Source organism: Oncorhynchus mykiss, chromosome 22 (genome assembly GCF_057628025.1).
Source record: "Oncorhynchus mykiss isolate SJ-2025 chromosome 22, ASM5762802v1, whole genome shotgun sequence".
Lineage (NCBI taxonomy): Eukaryota > Metazoa > Chordata > Actinopteri > Salmoniformes > Salmonidae > Oncorhynchus > Oncorhynchus mykiss.
The window spans coordinates 56,960,810-56,979,281 of record NC_143043.1 but is presented as its reverse complement, the minus strand read 5'-3'; the positions used below and the strand labels follow the sequence as shown (position 1 = coordinate 56,979,281).

Here is an 18,472-nt window from a genome sequence, read left to right as displayed (position 1 = left end):
TTATAACAACATTAGCAAGAGGAAGAAGAAAGGTCCCCAAGACAACACAGTGATGAGCTTAAGAGCCCTATTTGGCATTTCCAGGGAGCTGACTCCTTCAAGTCTCAATCAGTCAATGACTTCTCTCTAGAGTCAAACTTGTTCCTTGTTGAATCTCAGGGTGCAGAGTTGAATGGGAAGATGTCCATTATGTTACTAATAGACATAGGTCTTCCAGTCAAATACATTTTGCTCTGTGATAATATCTTGTGGACGGATGCACGCAACAGAAATCCAGCGTCTGACGATATTATGCATGATTTCTGTTCTGGGTGTCCGAGATACAGTGGCCCTCTGCACGGTGGCCCTCTGCATGGTGGCCCTCTGCGCCGTGGCCCTCTGCACGGTGGTCCTCTGCACCGTGGCCCTCTGCGCGGTGGCCCTCTGCATGGTGGCCCTCTGCGCCGTGGCCCTCTGCACGGTGGTCCTCTGCACCGTGGCCCTCTGCGCGGTGGTCCTCTGCGCGGTGGTCCTCTGCACCGTGGCCCTCTGCGCGGTGGTCCTCTGCGCGGTGGTCCTCTGCGCGGTGGCCCTCTACGCGGTGGCCCTCTGCACGGTGGCTCAGTCAGTTGAGCATGGTGCTTCCTACACCTGAATACTGGGATATGAGCGTCTGCTAAATGGCTATGTAATAATGAATCTCTGTGTTTTGTCTCAGTTTATAGACAGTGACACAAGCAACGATGGCTATGTGGACACAGACGAGGAGGTGTCCAATGGGAGGGTGAATCTACTGAATGGCTCTGGGCCTCCATACTTCCACAGCTACCTCTACATGAAGGGTCAGTACTGAGTAACCTCGTCCACAGGCTTGAATTGCAGGCTCATGGAGCCTGAGGGGGTGTGTTTAAAATAGAGATGGAAGATGGAGAAAGATAGCTTCAGCTGTATTAAATTCGACTTTGGTAAATCCCCAATCAGAAGAAATGTTCTATCACAGCGACCATGTTATTTTTGGAGAGTTATTTTAAGATTCTAAGTTAGGACATATAAAGTTTATATGTGAAAACAATTTCTTAGAATCATACTTTCTGATTTCTCGAACTCCCTCGTTTAGTCCATTACTTGCGCTGCTCACCCTTTTGAAATCCACAGAGAGGGTGAGGTCCTAGATGGTGACGGACTGCTGGATCAGCCAATTAAAACCGGCAGCAGTTTTCGCCGCTCCTGCCATATATTGCCATTCAAGTCCTGTTGTTCTGAGGTGCCCTGCAACCAGACGTCTGGACAGAGAGAGAGTTTTGAGGGGATCTGAAACCAGACGTCCGGACAAAGAGAGAGTTCTGAAGTGCTCTGAAACCAGACGTCTGGACAGAGAGAGAGTTCTGAGGGGATCTGAAACCAGACGTCTGGACAGAGAGAGAGTTCTGAGGGGATCTGAAACCAGACGTCTGGACAGAGAGAGAGTTCTGAGGGGATCTGAAACCAGATGTCTGGACAGAGAGAGAGTTCTGAGGTGCCCTGAAACCAGACGTCTGGACAGAGAGAGAGTTCTGAAGTGCTCTGAAACCAGACGTCTGGACAGAGAGACAGTCAGCTGGTGGACCACTGGCCAACAATGTTGCACTGAAGACACTGTTGTAGTGTTGTGGTCCTCTGGCTGGCTGGTAGGGTTAGCACGTTAGCAGACCAGTAAGTCCTCTGGCTGGCTGGTAGAGTTAGCACGTTAGCATACCAGTAAGTCCTCAGGCTGGCTGGTAGGGTTAGCACGTTAGCATACCAGTAACTCCTCTGGCGGGCTGGTAGGGTTAGCACGTTAGCATACCAGTAAGTCTGGCTGGTAGGGTTAGCACGTTAGCATACCAGATATTTTAAACTTTTTTAACAAATCAAAAACTGAAAAATTGGGCGTGCAAAATTATTCAGCCCCCTTAAGTTAATACTTTGTAGCGCCACCTTTTGCTGCGATTACAGCTGTAAGTCGCTTGGGGTATGTCTCTATCAGTTTTGCACATCGAGAGACTGACATTTTTTCCCATTCCTCCTTGCAAAACAGCTCGAGCTCAGTGAGGTTGGATGGAGAGCATTTGTGAACAGCAGTTTTCAGTTCTTTCCACAGATTCTCGATTGGATTCAGGTCTGGACTTTGACTTGGCCATTCTAACACCTGGATATGTTTATTTTTGAACCATTCCATTGTAGATTTTGCTTTATGTTTTGGATCCTTGTCTTGTTGGAAGACAAATCTCCGTCCCAGTCTCAGGTCTTTTGCAGACTCCATCAGGTTTTCTTCCAGAATGGTCCTGTATTTGGCTCCATCCATCTTCCCATCAATTTTAACCATCTTCCCTGTCCCTGCTGAAGAAAAGCAGGCCCAAACCATGATGCTGCCACCACCATGTTTGACAGTGGGGATGGTGTGTTCAACTGTGTTGCTTTTACGCCAAACATAACGTTTTGCATTGTTGCCAAAAAGTTCAATTTTGGTTTCATCTGACCAGAGCACCTTCTTCCACATGTTTGGTGTGTCTCCCAGGTGGCTTGTGGCAAACTTTTTATGGATATCTTTAAGAAATGGCTTTCTTCTTGCCACTCTTCCATAAAGGCCAGATTTGTGCAATATACGACTGATTGTTGTCCTATGGCCAGAGTCTCCCACCTCAGCTGTAGATCTCTGCAGTTCATCCAGAGTGATCATGGGCCTCTTGGCTGCATCTCTGATCAGTCTTCTCCTTGTATGAGCTGAAAGTTTAGAGGGACGGCCAGGTCTTGGTAGATTTGCAGTGGTCTGATACTCCTTCCATTTCAATATTATCGCTTGCACAGTGCTCCTTGGGATGTTTAAAGCTTGGGAAATCTTTTTGTATCCAAATCCGGCTTTAAACTTCTTCACAACTGTATCTCGGACCTGCCTGGTGTGTTCCTTGTTCTTCATGATGCTCTCTGCGCTTTTAACGGACCTCTGAGACTATCACAGTGCAGGTGCATTTATACGGAGACTTGATTACACACAGGTGGATTGTATTTATCATCATTAGTCATTTAGGTCAACATTGGATCATTCAGAGATCCTCACTGAACTTCTGGAGAGAGTTTGCTGCACTGAAAGTAAAGGGGCTGAATAATTTTGCACGCCCAATTTTTCAGTTTTTGATTTGTTAAAAAAGTTTGAAATATCCAATAAATGTCGTTCCACTTCATGATTGTGTCCCACTTGTTGTTGATTCTTCACAAAAAAAATAAAGTTTTATATATTTATGTTTGAAGCCTGAAATGTGGCAAAAGGTCGCAAAGTTCAAGGGGGCCGAATACTTTCGCAAGGCACTGTAACCCTCCCCCCCTCCGTTCTCCAGGTGGACTGATGATCCCATGGCGACGGAGGTGGTGTGTGTTGAAGGACGACACCTTCATGTGGTTCAGGGCGAAGCAGGACAGTCTGAAGAGTGGCTGGCTGTATAAGAAGGGAGGTGGCATGTCCACTCTGTCCAGACGGAACTGGAAGCTGCGCTGGTTCGTACTGAGAGACGATAAACTCATGTACTTTGAGAGCGACAGCGAGGAGAAACTGAAGGGGACCGTGGACATCCGCTCCGCCATGTAAGAATCTACTCCCATATCTGATGAAACAGGCTAACGTTCACCTCCATGGCTGCATTCACACAGGCAGACAGATTCTGATCTTTTTTTTCCGAATAATTGGTATTTTGACAAATCACATCAGATCTGCTTCAACTGGTCTAATTGGTCAAAAGAACAATTAGTGAAAAGATCAGAATTGGGCTGCCTGTGTAAACACAGCCATGTTAGTGAAAAGATCAGAATTGGGCTGCCTGTGTAAACACAGCCATGTTCTTTCCAGTTACAGTTTCTCTTCTCCTGATTTTACTTTTTAGAACTCTGCCAAAAATGTATCTTACACATTACTAGATTAGTACATTACTAGATTAGTACATTACTAGATTAATACATTACTAGATTAATACATTATTAGCTGAATACGTTACTAGATTAATACATTACTAGATTAGTACATTACTAGACTGGTACATTACTAGACTGGTACATTATTAGATTAATACATTACTAGATTAGTACATTACTAGATTAATACATTACTAGATTAATACATTACTAGATTAATACATTACTATATTAATACATTACTAGATTAATACATTACTAGATTAATACATTACTAGATTAATACATTACTATATTAATACATCACTAGATTAATACATTACTAGATTAGTACATTACTAGACTGGTACATTACTAGATTAATACATTACTAGATTAATACATTACTAGATTAATACATTACTAGATTAATACATTACTAGATTAGTACATTACTAGATTAGTACATTACTAGACTGGTACATTACTAGACTGGTACATTACTAAACTGGTACATTACTAGATTAGTACATTACTAGATTAGTACATTACTAGATTAGTACATTACTAGACTGGTACATTACTAGACTGGTACATTACTAGACTGGTACATTACTAGATTAATACATTACTAGATTAATACATTACTAGATTAATACATTACTAGACTGGTACATTACTAGACTGGTACATTACTAGATTAATACATTACTAGATTAATACATTACTAGATTAATACATTACTAGACTGGTACATTACTAGACTGGTACATTACTAGACTGGTACATTACTAGACTAATACATTACTAGATTAATACATTACTAGATTAATACATTACTAGATTAATACATTACTAGACTGGTACATTACTAGACTGGTACATTACTAGACTGGTACATTACTAGATTAATACATTACTAGATTAATACATTACTAGATTAATACATTACTAGACTGGTACATTACTAGACTGGTACATTACTAGACTGGTACATTACTAGACTGGTACATTACTAGACTGGTACATTACTAGATTAATACATTACTAGATTAATACATTACTAGATTAATACATTACTAGACTGGTACATTACTAGATTAATACATTACTAGACTGGTACATTACTAGATTAATACATTACTAGATTAATACATTACTAGACTGGTACATTACTAGACTGGTACATTACCAGATTAATACATTACTAGATTAATACATTACTAGATTAGTACATTACTAGACTGGTACATTACTAGACTGGTACATTACTAGACTGGTACATTACTAGATTAATACATTACTAGATTAATACATTACTAGACTGGTACATTACTAGACTGGTACATTACTAGACTGGTACATTACTAGATTAATACATTACTAGATTAATACATTACTAGACTGGTACATTACTAGACTGGTACATTACTAGACTGGTACATTACTAGACTGGTACATTACTAGATTAATACATTACTAGATTAATACATTACTAGACTGGTACATTACTAGATTAATACATTACTAGATTAATACATTACTAGACTGGTACATTACTAGACTGGTACATTACTAGATTAATACATTACTAGATTAATACATTACTAGACTGGTACATTACTAGACTGGTACATTACTAGACTGGTACATTACTAGACTGGTACATTACTAGACTGGTACATTACTAGATTAATACATTACTAGATTAATACATTACTAGACTGGTACATTACTAGACTGGTACATTACTAGACTGGTACATTACTAGACTGGTACATTACTAGATTAATACATTACTAGATTAATACATTACTAGATTAGTACATTACTAGATTAGTACATTACTAGATTAATACATTACTAGATTAATACATTACTAGATTAATACATTACTAGATTAATACATTACTAGACTGGTACATTACTAGACTGGTACATTACTAGATTAATACATCACTAGACTGGTACATTACTAGATTAATACATTACTAGACTGGTACATTACTAGATTAATACATTACTAGATTAATACATCACTAGATTAATACATTACTAGACTGGTACATTACTAGACTGGTACATTACTAGATTAATACATTACTAGACTGGTACATTACTAGATTAATACATTACTAGATTAATACATTATTAGATTAATACATTACTAGACTGGTACATTACTAGACTGGTACATTACTAGATTAATACATTACTAGATTAATACATTACTAGATTAATACATCACTAGACTGGTACATTACTAGACTGGTACATTACTAGACTGGTACATTACTAGACTGGTACATTACTAGATTAATACATTACTAGATTAATACATTATTAGATTAATACATTACTAGACTGGTACATTACTAGACTGGTACATTACTAGACTGGTACATTACTAGATTAATACATTACTAGATTAATACATTATTAGATTAATACATCACTAGACTGGTACATTACTAGACTGGTACATTACTAGACTGGTACATTACTAGACTGGTACATTACTAGACTGGTACATTACTAGACTGGTACATTACTAGATTAATACATTATTAGATTAATACATTATTAGATTAATACATTATTAGATTAATACATCACTAGACTGGTACATTACTAGACTGGTACATTACTAGACTGGTACATTACTAGACTGGTACATTACTAGATTAATACATTATTAGATTAATACATTACTAGACTGGTACATTACTAGACTGGTACATTACTAGATTAATACATTACTAGATTAATACATTACTAGATTAATACATCACTAGACTGGTACATTACTAGACTGGTACATTACTAGACTGGTACATTACTAGATTAATACATTACTAGATTAATACATTATTAGATTAATACATCACTAGACTGGTACATTACTAGACTGGTACATTACTAGACTGGTACATTACTAGATTAATACATTACTAGATTAATACATTATTAGATTAATACATCACTAGACTGGTACATTACTAGATTAATACATTACTAGATTAATACATTATTAGATTAATACATTACTAGACTGGTACATTACTAGATTAATACATTACTAGATTAATACATCACTAGACTGGTACATTACTAGACTGGTACATTACTAGACTGGTACATTACTAGATTAATACATTACTAGATTAATACATTATTAGATTAATACATCACTAGACTGGTACATTACTAGACTGGTACATTACTAGACTGGTACATTACTAGACTGGTACATTACTAGATTAATACATTACTAGACTGGTACATTACTAGATTAATACATTACTAGACTGGTACATTACTAGATTAATACATTACTAGATTAATACATTATTAGATTAATACATTACTAGACTGGTACATTACTAGATTAATACATTACTAGATTAATACATTACTAGACTGGTACATTATTAGACTGGTACATTACTAGATTAATACATTACTAGATTAATACATCACTAGATTAATACATTACTAGACTGGTACATTACTAGACTGGTACATTACTAGATTAATACATTACTAGACTGGTACATTACTAGATTAATACATTACTAGATTAATACATTATTAGATTAATACATTACTAGACTGGTACATTACTAGATTAATACATTACTAGATTAATACATTACTAGATTAATACATTACTAGACTGGTACATTACTAGACTGGTACATTACTAGATTAATACATTACTAGATTAATACATTACTAGATTAATACATTACTAGATTAATACATTACTAGACTGGTACATTACATTACTAGACTGGTACATTACATTACTAGACTGGTACATTACTAGATTAATACATTACTAGATTAATACATCACTAGACTGGTACATTACTAGATTAATACATTACTAGATTAATACATTACTAGATTAATACATCACTAGATTAATACATTACTAGACTGGTACATCACTAGACTGGTACATTACCATATTAATACATTACTAGATTAATACATTACTAGATTAATACATTACTAGATTAATACATCACTAGACTGGTACATTACTAGATTAATACATTACTAGATTAATACATTACTAGACTGGTACATTACTAGACTGGTACATTACTAGATTAATACATTACTAGATTAATACATTACTAGATTAATACATTACTAGATTAATACATCACTAGACTGGTACATTACTAGATTAATACATTATTAGATTAGTACATTACTAGACTGGTACATTACTAGATGAATACATTACTAGATTAATACATTACTTGATTAATACATTACTAGACTGGTACATTACTAGACTGGTACATTACTAGACTGGTACATTACTAGACTGGTACATTACTAGACTGGTACATTACTAGACTGGTACATTACTAGACTGGTACATTACTAGATTAATACATTACTAGATTAATACATTACTAGATTAATACATTACTAGATTAATACATTACTAGACTGGTACATTACTAGACTGGTACATTACTAGATTAATACATTATTAGATTAATACATTACTAGATTAATACATTACTAGATTAATACATTACTAGACTGGTACATTACTAGATTAATACATTACTAGATTAATACATTACTAGACTGGTACATTACTAGACTGGTACATTACTAGACTGGTACATTACTAGACTGGTACATTACTAGATTAATACATTACTAGATTAATACATTACTAGATTAATACATTACTAGACTGGTACATTACTAGACTGGTACATTACTAGACTGGTACATTACTAGATTAATACATTACTAGATTAATACATTACTAGATTAATACATTACTAGATTAATACATTACTAGATTAATACATTACTAGACTGGTACATTACTAGATTAATACATTACTAGATTAATACATTACTAGACTGGTACATTACTAGACTGGTACATTACTAGACTGGTACATTACTAGACTGGTACATTACTAGACTGGTACATTACTAGATTAATACATTACTGGATTAATACATTACTAGATTAATACATTACTAGACTGGTACATTACTAGACTGGTACATTACTAGACTGGTACATTACTAGACTGGTACATTACTAGATTAATACATTACTAGATTAATACATTACTAGATTAATACATTACTAGACTGGTACATTACTAGACTGGTACATTACCAGATTAATACATTACTAGATTAATACATTACTAGATTAGTACATTACTAGACTGGTACATTACTAGACTGGTACATTACTAGACTGGTACATTACTAGATTAATACATTACTAGATTAATACATTACTAGACTGGTACATTACTAGACTGGTACATTACTAGATTAATACATTACTAGATTAATACATTACTAGACTGGTACATTACTAGACTGGTACATTACTAGACTGGTACATTACTAGACTGGTACATTACTAGACTGGTACATTACTAGATTAATACATTACTAGATTAATACATTACTAGACTGGTACATTACTAGATTAATACATTACTAGATTAATACATTACTAGACTGGTACATTACTAGACTGGTACATTACTAGATTAATACATTACTAGATTAATACATTACTAGACTGGTACATTACTAGACTGGTACATTACTAGACTGGTACATTACTAGACTGGTACATTACTAGATTAATACATTACTAGATTAATACATTACTAGATGAATACATTACTAGACTGGTACATTACTAGACTGGTACATTACTATACTGGTACATTACCATATTAATACATTACTAGATTAATACATTACTAGATTAGTACATTACTAGATTAGTACATTACTAGATTAATACATTACTAGATTAATACATTACTAGATTAATACATTACTAGATTAATACATTACTAGACTGGTACATTACTAGACTGGTACATTACTAGATTAATACATCACTAGACTGGTACATTACTAGATTAATACATTACTAGACTGGTACATTACTAGATTAATACATTACTAGATTAATACATCACTAGATTAATACATTACTAGACTGGTACATTACTAGACTGGTACATTACTAGATTAATACATTACTAGACTGGTACATTACTAGATTAATACATTACTAGATTAATACATTATTAGATTAATACATTACTAGACTGGTACATTACTAGATTAATACATTACTAGACTGGTACATTACTAGATTAATACATTACTAGACTGGTACATTACTAGATTAATACATTACTAGATTAATACATTACTAGATTAATACATCACTAGACTGGTACATTACTAGACTGGTACATTACTAGACTGGTACATTACTAGATTAATACATTACTAGATTAATACATTATTAGATTAATACATTACTAGACTGGTACATTACTAGACTGGTACATTACTAGACTGGTACATTACTAGATTAATACATTACTAGATTAATACATTATTAGATTAATACATCACTAGACTGGTACATTACTAGACTGGTACATTACTAGACTGGTACATTACTAGATTAATACATTACTAGATTAATACATTATTAGATTAATACATCACTAGACTGGTACATTACTAGACTGGTACATTACTAGACTGGTACATTACTAGATTAATACATTACTAGATTAATACATTATTAGATTAATACATCACTAGACTGGTACATTACTAGATTAATACATTACTAGATTAATACATTATTAGATTAATACATTACTAGACTGGTACATTACTAGATTAATACATTACTAGATTAATACATCACTAGACTGGTACATTACTAGACTGGTACATTACTAGACTGGTACATTACTAGATTAATACATTACTAGATTAATACATTATTAGATTAATACATCACTAGACTGGTACATTACTAGACTGGTACATTACTAGACTGGTACATTACTAGACTGGTACATTACTAGATTAATACATTACTAGACTGGTACATTACTAGATTAATACATTACTAGACTGGTACATTACTAGATTAATACATTACTAGATTAATACATTATTAGATTAATACATTACTAGACTGGTACATTACTAGATTAATACATTACTAGATTAATACATTACTAGACTGGTACATTACTAGACTGGTACATTACTAGATTAATACATTACTAGATTAATACATCACTAGATTAATACATTACTAGACTGGTACATTACTAGACTGGTACATTACTAGATTAATACATTACTAGACTGGTACATTACTAGATTAATACATTACTAGATTAATACATTATTAGATTAATACATTACTAGACTGGTACATTACTAGATTAATACATTACTAGATTAATACATTACTAGATTAATACATTACTAGACTGGTACATTACTAGACTGGTACATTACTAGATTAATACATTACTAGATTAATACATTACTAGATTAATACATTACTAGATTAATACATTACTAGACTGGTACATTACTAGACTGGTACATTACATTACTAGACTGGTACATTACATTACTAGACTGGTACATTACTAGATTAATACATTACTAGATTAATACATCACTAGACTGGTACATTACTAGATTAATACATTACTAGATTAATACATTACTAGATTAATACATCACTAGATTAATACATTACTAGACTGGTACATCACTAGACTGGTACATTACCATATTAATACATTACTAGATTAATACATTACTAGATTAATACATTACTAGATTAATACATCACTAGACTGGTACATTACTAGATTAATACATTACTAGATTAATACATTACTAGACTGGTACATTACTAGACTGGTACATTACTAGATTAATACATTACTAGATTAATACATTACTAGATTAATACATTACTAGATTAATACATCACTAGACTGGTACATTACTAGATTAATACATTATTAGATTAGTACATTACTAGACTGGTACATTACTAGATTAATACATTACTAGATTAATACATTACTAGACTGGTACATTACTAGACTGGTACATTACTAGACTGGTACATTACTAGACTGGTACATTACTAGACTGGTACATTACTAGACTGGTACATTACTAGATTAATACATTACTAGATTAATACATTACTAGATTAATACATTACTAGATTAATACATTACTAGACTGGTACATTACTAGACTGGTACATTACTAGATTAATACATTATTAGATTAATACATTACTAGATTAATACATTACTAGATTAATACATTACTAGATTAATACATTACTAGATTAATACATTTATATAGCCCTTCTTACATCAGCTGATATCTCAAAGTGCTGTACAGAAAACCAGCCTAAAACCCCAAACAGCAAGCAATGCAGGTGTAGAAGCACGGTGGCTAGGAAAAACTCCCTAGAAAGGCCAAAACCTAGGAAGAAACCTAGAGAGGAACCAGGCTCTGAGGGGTGGCCAGTCCTTTTCTGGCTGTGCCGGGTAGAGATTATAACAGAACATGGCCAAGATGTTCAAATGTTCCTAAATGACCAGCAGGGTCAAATAATAATAATCACAGTGGTGTCCTGTCCTGCTGTCTACAGGGACATAGTGGATAACCATGCCAAAGAGAATGCTTTGAACATCGTGACTGAAGAGAGAACGTACCACATTTATGCAGAGACTCCTGAAGATGCCAGGTATGTTCAGACTCTAGCCCTCTTCTGTCCAGAGTCTAGCCCTCTTCTGTCCAGAGTCTAGCCCTCTTCTGTCCAGAGTCTAGCCCTCTTCTGTCCAGAGTCTAGCCCTCTTCTGTCCAGAGTCTAGCCCTCTTCTGTCCAGAGTCTAGCCCTCTTCTGTCCAGAGTCTAGCCCTCTTCTGTCCAGAGTCTAGCCCTCTTCTGTTCAGAGTCTAGCCCTCTTCTGTCCAGAGTCTAGCCCTCTTCTGTCCAGAGTCTAGCCCTCTTCTGTCCAGAGTCTAGCCCTCTTCTGCCCAGAGCCTAGCCCTCTTCTGCCCAGAGCCTAGCCCTCTTCTGCCCAGAGCCTAGCCCTCTTCTGCCCAGAGCCTAGCCCTCACCACCATGGAACTCTCGAATCAGACAGTAGTCTGATAAAAACTGGTAGATGTAACTGTAACTGGTAGAGTTACAGTTAGATGGGTAACTGGTAGATGGGTCTGTTAGTAACAGCTGGCTAGATGGGTCTACCCCTAGTGGTCCACCAGTGTTGTATTACCCCTAGTGGTCCACCAGTGTTGTATAGATGTTGTATTACCCCTAGTGGTCCACCAGTGTTGTATAGATGTTGTAGTACTCCTAGTGGTCCACCAGTGTTGTATTACCCCTAGTGGTCCACCAGTGTTGTATTACCCCTAGTGGTCCACCAGTGTTGTATTACCCCTAGTGGTCCACCAGTGTTGTATTACCCCTAGTGGTCCACCAGTGTTGTATTACCCCTAGTGTTGTATTACCCCTAGTGGTCCACCAGTGTTGTATTACCCCTAGTGGTCCACCAGTGTTGTATTACCCCTAGTGGTCCACCAGTGTTGTATTACCCCTAGTGGTCCACCAGTGTTGTATTACCCCTAGTGGTCCACCAGTGTTGTATTACCCCTAGTGGTCCACCAGTGTTGTATTACCCCTAGTGGTCCACCAGTGTTGTATTACCCCTAGTGGTCCACCAGTGTTGTATTACCCCTAGTGGTCCACCAGTGTTGTATTACCCCTAGTGGTCCACCAGTGTTGTATTACCCCTAGTGGTCCACCAGTGTTGTATTACCCCTAGTGGTCCACCAGTGTTGTATTACCCCTAGTGTTGTATTACCCCTAGTGGTCCACCAGTGTTGTATTACCCCTAGTGGTCCACCAGTGTTGTATTACCCCTAGTGGTCCACCAGTGTTGTATTACCCCTAGTGGTCCACCAGTGTTGTATTACCCCTAGTGGTCCACCAGTGTTGTATTACCCCTAGTGGTCCACCAGTGTTGTATTACCCCTAGTGGTCCACCAGTGTTGTATTACCCCTAGTGGTTCACCAGTGTTGTATAGATGTTGTATTACCCCTAGTGGTCCACCAGTGTTGTATTACCCCTAGTGGTCCACCAGTGTTGTATTACCCCTAGTGGTCCACCAGTGTTGTATTACCCCTAGTGGTCCACCAGTGTTGTTTTACCCCTAGTGGTTCACCAGTGTTGTATAGATGTTGTATTACCCCTAGTGGTCCACCAGTGTTGTATTACCCCTAGTGGTCCACCAGTGTTGTATTACCCCTAGTGGTCCACCAGTGTTGTATTACCCCTTGTGGTCCACCAGTGTTGTATTACCCCTAGTGGTCCACCAGTGTTGTATTACCCCTAGTGGTCCACCAGTGTTGTATTACCCCTAGTGGTCCACCAGTGTTGTATTACCCCTAGTGGTCCACCAGTGTTGTATTACCCCTAGTGGTCCACCAGTGTTGTATTACCCCTAGTGGTCCACCAGTGTTGTATTACCCCTAGTGGTCCACCAGTGTTGTATTACCCCTAGTGGTCCACCAGTGTTGTATTACCCCTAGTGGTCCACCAGTGTTGTTTTACCCCTAGTGGTCCACCAGTGTTGTATAGATATTGTTTTACCCCTAGTGGTTCACCAGTGTTGTATAGATATTGTTTTACCCCTAGTGGTTCACCAGTGTTGTATAGATATTGTTTTACCCCTAGTGGTCCACCAGTGTTGTATAGATATTGTTTTACCCCTAGTGGTCCACCAGTGTTGTATAGATATTGTTTTACCCCTAGTGGTTCACCAGTGTTGTATAGATATTGTTTTACCCCTAGTGGTCCACCAGTGTTGTATAGATATTGTTTTACCCCTAGTGGTCCACCAGTGTTGTATTACCCCTAGTGGTTCACCAGTGTTGTATAGATGTTGTATTACCCCTAGTGTTGTATTACCCCTAGTGGTCCACCAGTGTTGTAATACCCCTAGTGGTCCACCAGTGTTGTAATACCCCTAGTGGTCCACCAGTGTTGTATTACCCCTAGTGGTCCACCAGTGTTGTATTACCCCTAGTGGTCCACCAGTGTTGTAATACCCCTAGTGGTCCACCAGTGTTGTATTACCCCTAGTGGTCCACCAGTGTTGTATTACCCCTAGTGGTCCACCAGTGTTGTATTACCCCTAGTGGTCCACCAGTGTTGTATTACCCCTAGTGGTCCACCAGTGTTGTATTACCCCTAGTGGTCCACCAGTGTTGTATTACCCCTAGTGGTCCACCAGTGTTGTATTACCCCTAGTGGTCCACCAGTGTTGTATTACCCCTAGTGGTCCACCAGTGTTGTATTACCCCTAGTGGTCCACCAGTGTTGTATTACCCCTAGTGGTCCACCAGTGTTGTATTACCCCTAGTGGTCCACCAGTGTTGTATTACCCCTAGTGGTCCACCAGTGTTGTATTACCCCTAGTGGTCCACCAGTGTTGTATTACCCCTTGTGGTCCACCAGTGTTGTATTACCCCTAGTGGTCCACCAGTGTTGTATTACCCCTAGTGGTCCACCAGTGTTGTATTACCCCTAGTGGTCCACCAGTGTTGTATTACCCCTAGTGGTCCACCAGTGTTGTATTACCCCTAGTGGTCCACCAGTGTTGTAGTACTCCTAGTGGTCCACCAGTGTTGTATTACCCCTAGTGGTCCACCAGTGTTGTATTACCCCTAGTGGTTCACCAGTGTTGTATTACCCCTAGTGGTCCACCAGTGTTGTATTACCCCTAGTGGTCCACCAGTGTTGTATTACCCCTAGTGTTGTATTACCCCTAGTGGTCCACCAGTGTTGTATTACCCCTAGTGGTCCACCAGTGTTGTATTACCCCTAGTGGTCCACCAGTGTTGTATTACCCCTAGTGGTCCACCAGTGTTGTAATACCCCTTGTGGTCCACCAGTGTTGTATTACCCCTAGTGTTGTATAGATATTGTTTTACCCCTAGTGGTCCACCAGTGTTGTAATACCCCTAGTGGTCCACCAGTGTTGTATAGATATTGTTTTACCCCTAGTGGTCCACCAGTGTTGTATAGATATTGTTTTACCCCTAGTGGTTCACCAGTGTTGTTTTACCCCTAGTGGTTCACCAGTGTATTGCTCTGTGGAATCCTCTCTCTCTCCAGTGGCTGGTTCAACGTGCTGAGTCGTGTCCACAGTGCCAGTCCAGACCAGCTGATGGAGATGAACCATGAGCAGGCCGACCCCAAGAACGCTGTGGTCAGTACTAACCTCCTCCATCACATCTTTCAATCAATCGATCTCTACGAGTTACAGCAGTGTTCACGTTGACTTACTACATGACAATGTTCTGAACTTCAAATTTCACCACAGGGAACTGTGGATGTTGGACTGATCGACTCTGTGTGCGCCTCAGACAACCCTGACAGACCCAACTCGTTTGTCATCATCACTGCTAACCGTGTGATCCACTGCAACACTGAGATGCCTGAAGAGATGCACCACTGGATCGGCCTGCTGCAGAAACCTAAAGGAGACGCCAGGATAGACGGGCAGGAGTTCTTCGTCAGAGGTTAGTGATGTACAGTACCTGTACATCAAAGTTCATTTGTGGATTCAAAAAATAATAATAATTATGCGTTTGAGCCAATCAGTTGTGTTGTTTCAAGGTAGGGGTGGTATACAAGAACTGTGAAAGGTTCTTCAAGTGCAGTCGCAAAAATCATCAAGCGCTATGATGAAACTGGCTCTCATGAGGACCGCCACAGGAAATGAAGACCCAGAGTTACCTCTGCTGCAGAGGATGAATTCATTAGTTACCAGCCTCAGAAAACAGCAATTAAATTTACCTCGGATTGCAGCCCAAATAAATGCTTCAGAGTTCAAGTAACAGCTGAGGAGACTGTGTGAATCAGGCCTTCATGGTCGAATTGCTGCAAAGAAACCACTACTAAAGGACACCAATAAGAAGAACAGACTTGCTTGGGCCAAGAAACACGAGCAATGGACATTAGACCGGTGGAAATCTGTCCTTTGGTCTGATGAGTGTCTTTGCAAGACCCAGAGTTGCTGAACGGATGATCACCGCAAGTGTGGTTCCCACAGTGAAGCATGGAGGAAGAGGTGTGGGGGTGCTTTGCTGGTGACAATGTCTGTGATTTATTTAGAATTCAAGGCACACTTAACCAGCATGGCTACCACAGCATTCTGCAGTGATACACCATCCCATCTGGTTTGTGCTTCGTGGGACTCGTTTGTTTTTCAACAGAACAATGACCCAAAACACACCTAAAGTCTGTGTAAGGGCTATTTGACCAAGAAGGAGAGAGATGGAGTGCAACCCGTTTGGGATGAGTTGGACCGCAGACTAAAAAGAAAGCAGCCAACAAGGGCTTAGCACATGTGGGAACTCCTTCAAGACTGCTGGAAAAGCATTCCAGGTCATGAAGCTGGTTGAGAGAATGCCAAGAGTGTGCAAAGCTGTCAAGGCAAAGGGTGTCTACTTTGAAGAATCTCAAATCTAAAATATATTTTGATTTGTTTAACACTTTTTTGGTAACTACATGATTCCACATGTGTTATTTCATAGTTTTGATATCTTCACTTTTATTCTACAATGTAGAAAATAGTCAAAATAAACTTTGGACTGGTACTGTACATATTTTGGAACCATCATGAACATTTAACAACTGATATTTTTTACATTTTGATATATATATTTAATATTTTTTAAATATTTTGTCTGTTCTCAGTACTGGACAATACCTTAGTGTCCTTCTCTCTCTCTTCCCAGGTTGGCTTCACAAGGAGATAAGGGGTAAGAGCACTAGTCTGAAGCTGAAGAAGAGATGGTTTGTATTGACCTCTACCTCTCTGGACTACTACAAGTCTTCAGAGCGCAGTGTGTCCAAGCTGGGGACCCTGGTCCTCAACAGTCTCTGCTCTGTGGTCCAGCCCGACGAGAAGGTCTTCAAGGACACCGGTAGGTAGAGACTGAGAATGTGGCACCCTTTTCCCTTTCATAGTGCCATAGGGCTCTGCTCAAAACAAGTGTCCTATATAGGGAATAGGGTGCCATTTGGGATGCAGGCTGGGAGAATAGTGGCCTGTGCTGCGCGTTGCATTTCTAGCCTGGTCCCAGGTCTGTTTGTGCCGTCTTGACAGTTCCTATTAGTGACAAAGACCATGAGAGTTGGCAAGACAGCAGAAAATACATCTGGGACCAGGCTAATGCATTTCAGTCAGTCATGGTAAAGATGAATGTGTGTCTGTCGACCATACAATACTCTGTCGTAATCACACCTGAGATTGATGTGCTATCGCACTATGTCAATGCTCCTTGAATCACTCTGACTATTCTATACCTCCCCACCAGGTTACTGGAGCATTATCGTCCACGGCCGTAAACACTCGTACCACCTCTACACCAAACTACTGAACGAGGCTATGCGCTGGGCGTCGGCCATACAGGGGGCTGTCGACAGCAAGGTTCCCATAGAGACACCCACACAGCAACTCATCAGGGACATCAAGGTACAGCCAATCACCAGCCTGCATACTGCCAGTCAACCAATCACCAGCCTTCATACTGACATGGTCATTTTATGTCAGATGAATTTGCATTTTAGCCTGGTTCCAGATCTGTTTGTGTTGTCTTGCCAACTTCTATGTCATTTATAGCGTGTTTGGCA

At 38.2% G+C, this 18,472-nt stretch overlaps 1 protein-coding gene across 4 annotated transcripts in view; it reads left to right on the top strand.

Annotated features, from left to right (window-relative positions):
• Positions 1-18,472, top strand: part of LOC110502201 (unconventional myosin-X) — a 270,516-nt gene that overhangs the window by 139,181 nt on the left and 112,863 nt on the right. For 2 of the 4 annotated variants that reach the window (XR_016490707.1, XM_090216352.1), the window contains exons 24-30: positions 698-821; positions 3,333-3,576; positions 12,413-12,508; positions 15,947-16,040; positions 16,155-16,353; positions 17,575-17,763; positions 18,157-18,314. Coding sequence is in view for 3 of the 4 variants with exons in the window: in XM_090216352.1 (XP_090072478.1) it covers positions 698-821; positions 3,333-3,576; positions 12,413-12,508; positions 15,947-16,040; positions 16,155-16,353; positions 17,575-17,763; positions 18,157-18,314 (1,104 nt within the window). In the remaining variant the exon portion in view is untranslated. Of the gene's footprint in view, positions 1-697; positions 822-3,332; positions 3,577-12,412; positions 12,509-15,946; positions 16,041-16,154; positions 16,354-16,450; positions 16,596-17,574; positions 17,764-18,156; positions 18,315-18,472 lie in introns of those variants that run through there. The other 2 variants (XM_090216353.1, XM_090216354.1) reach the window with 2 other exon arrangements.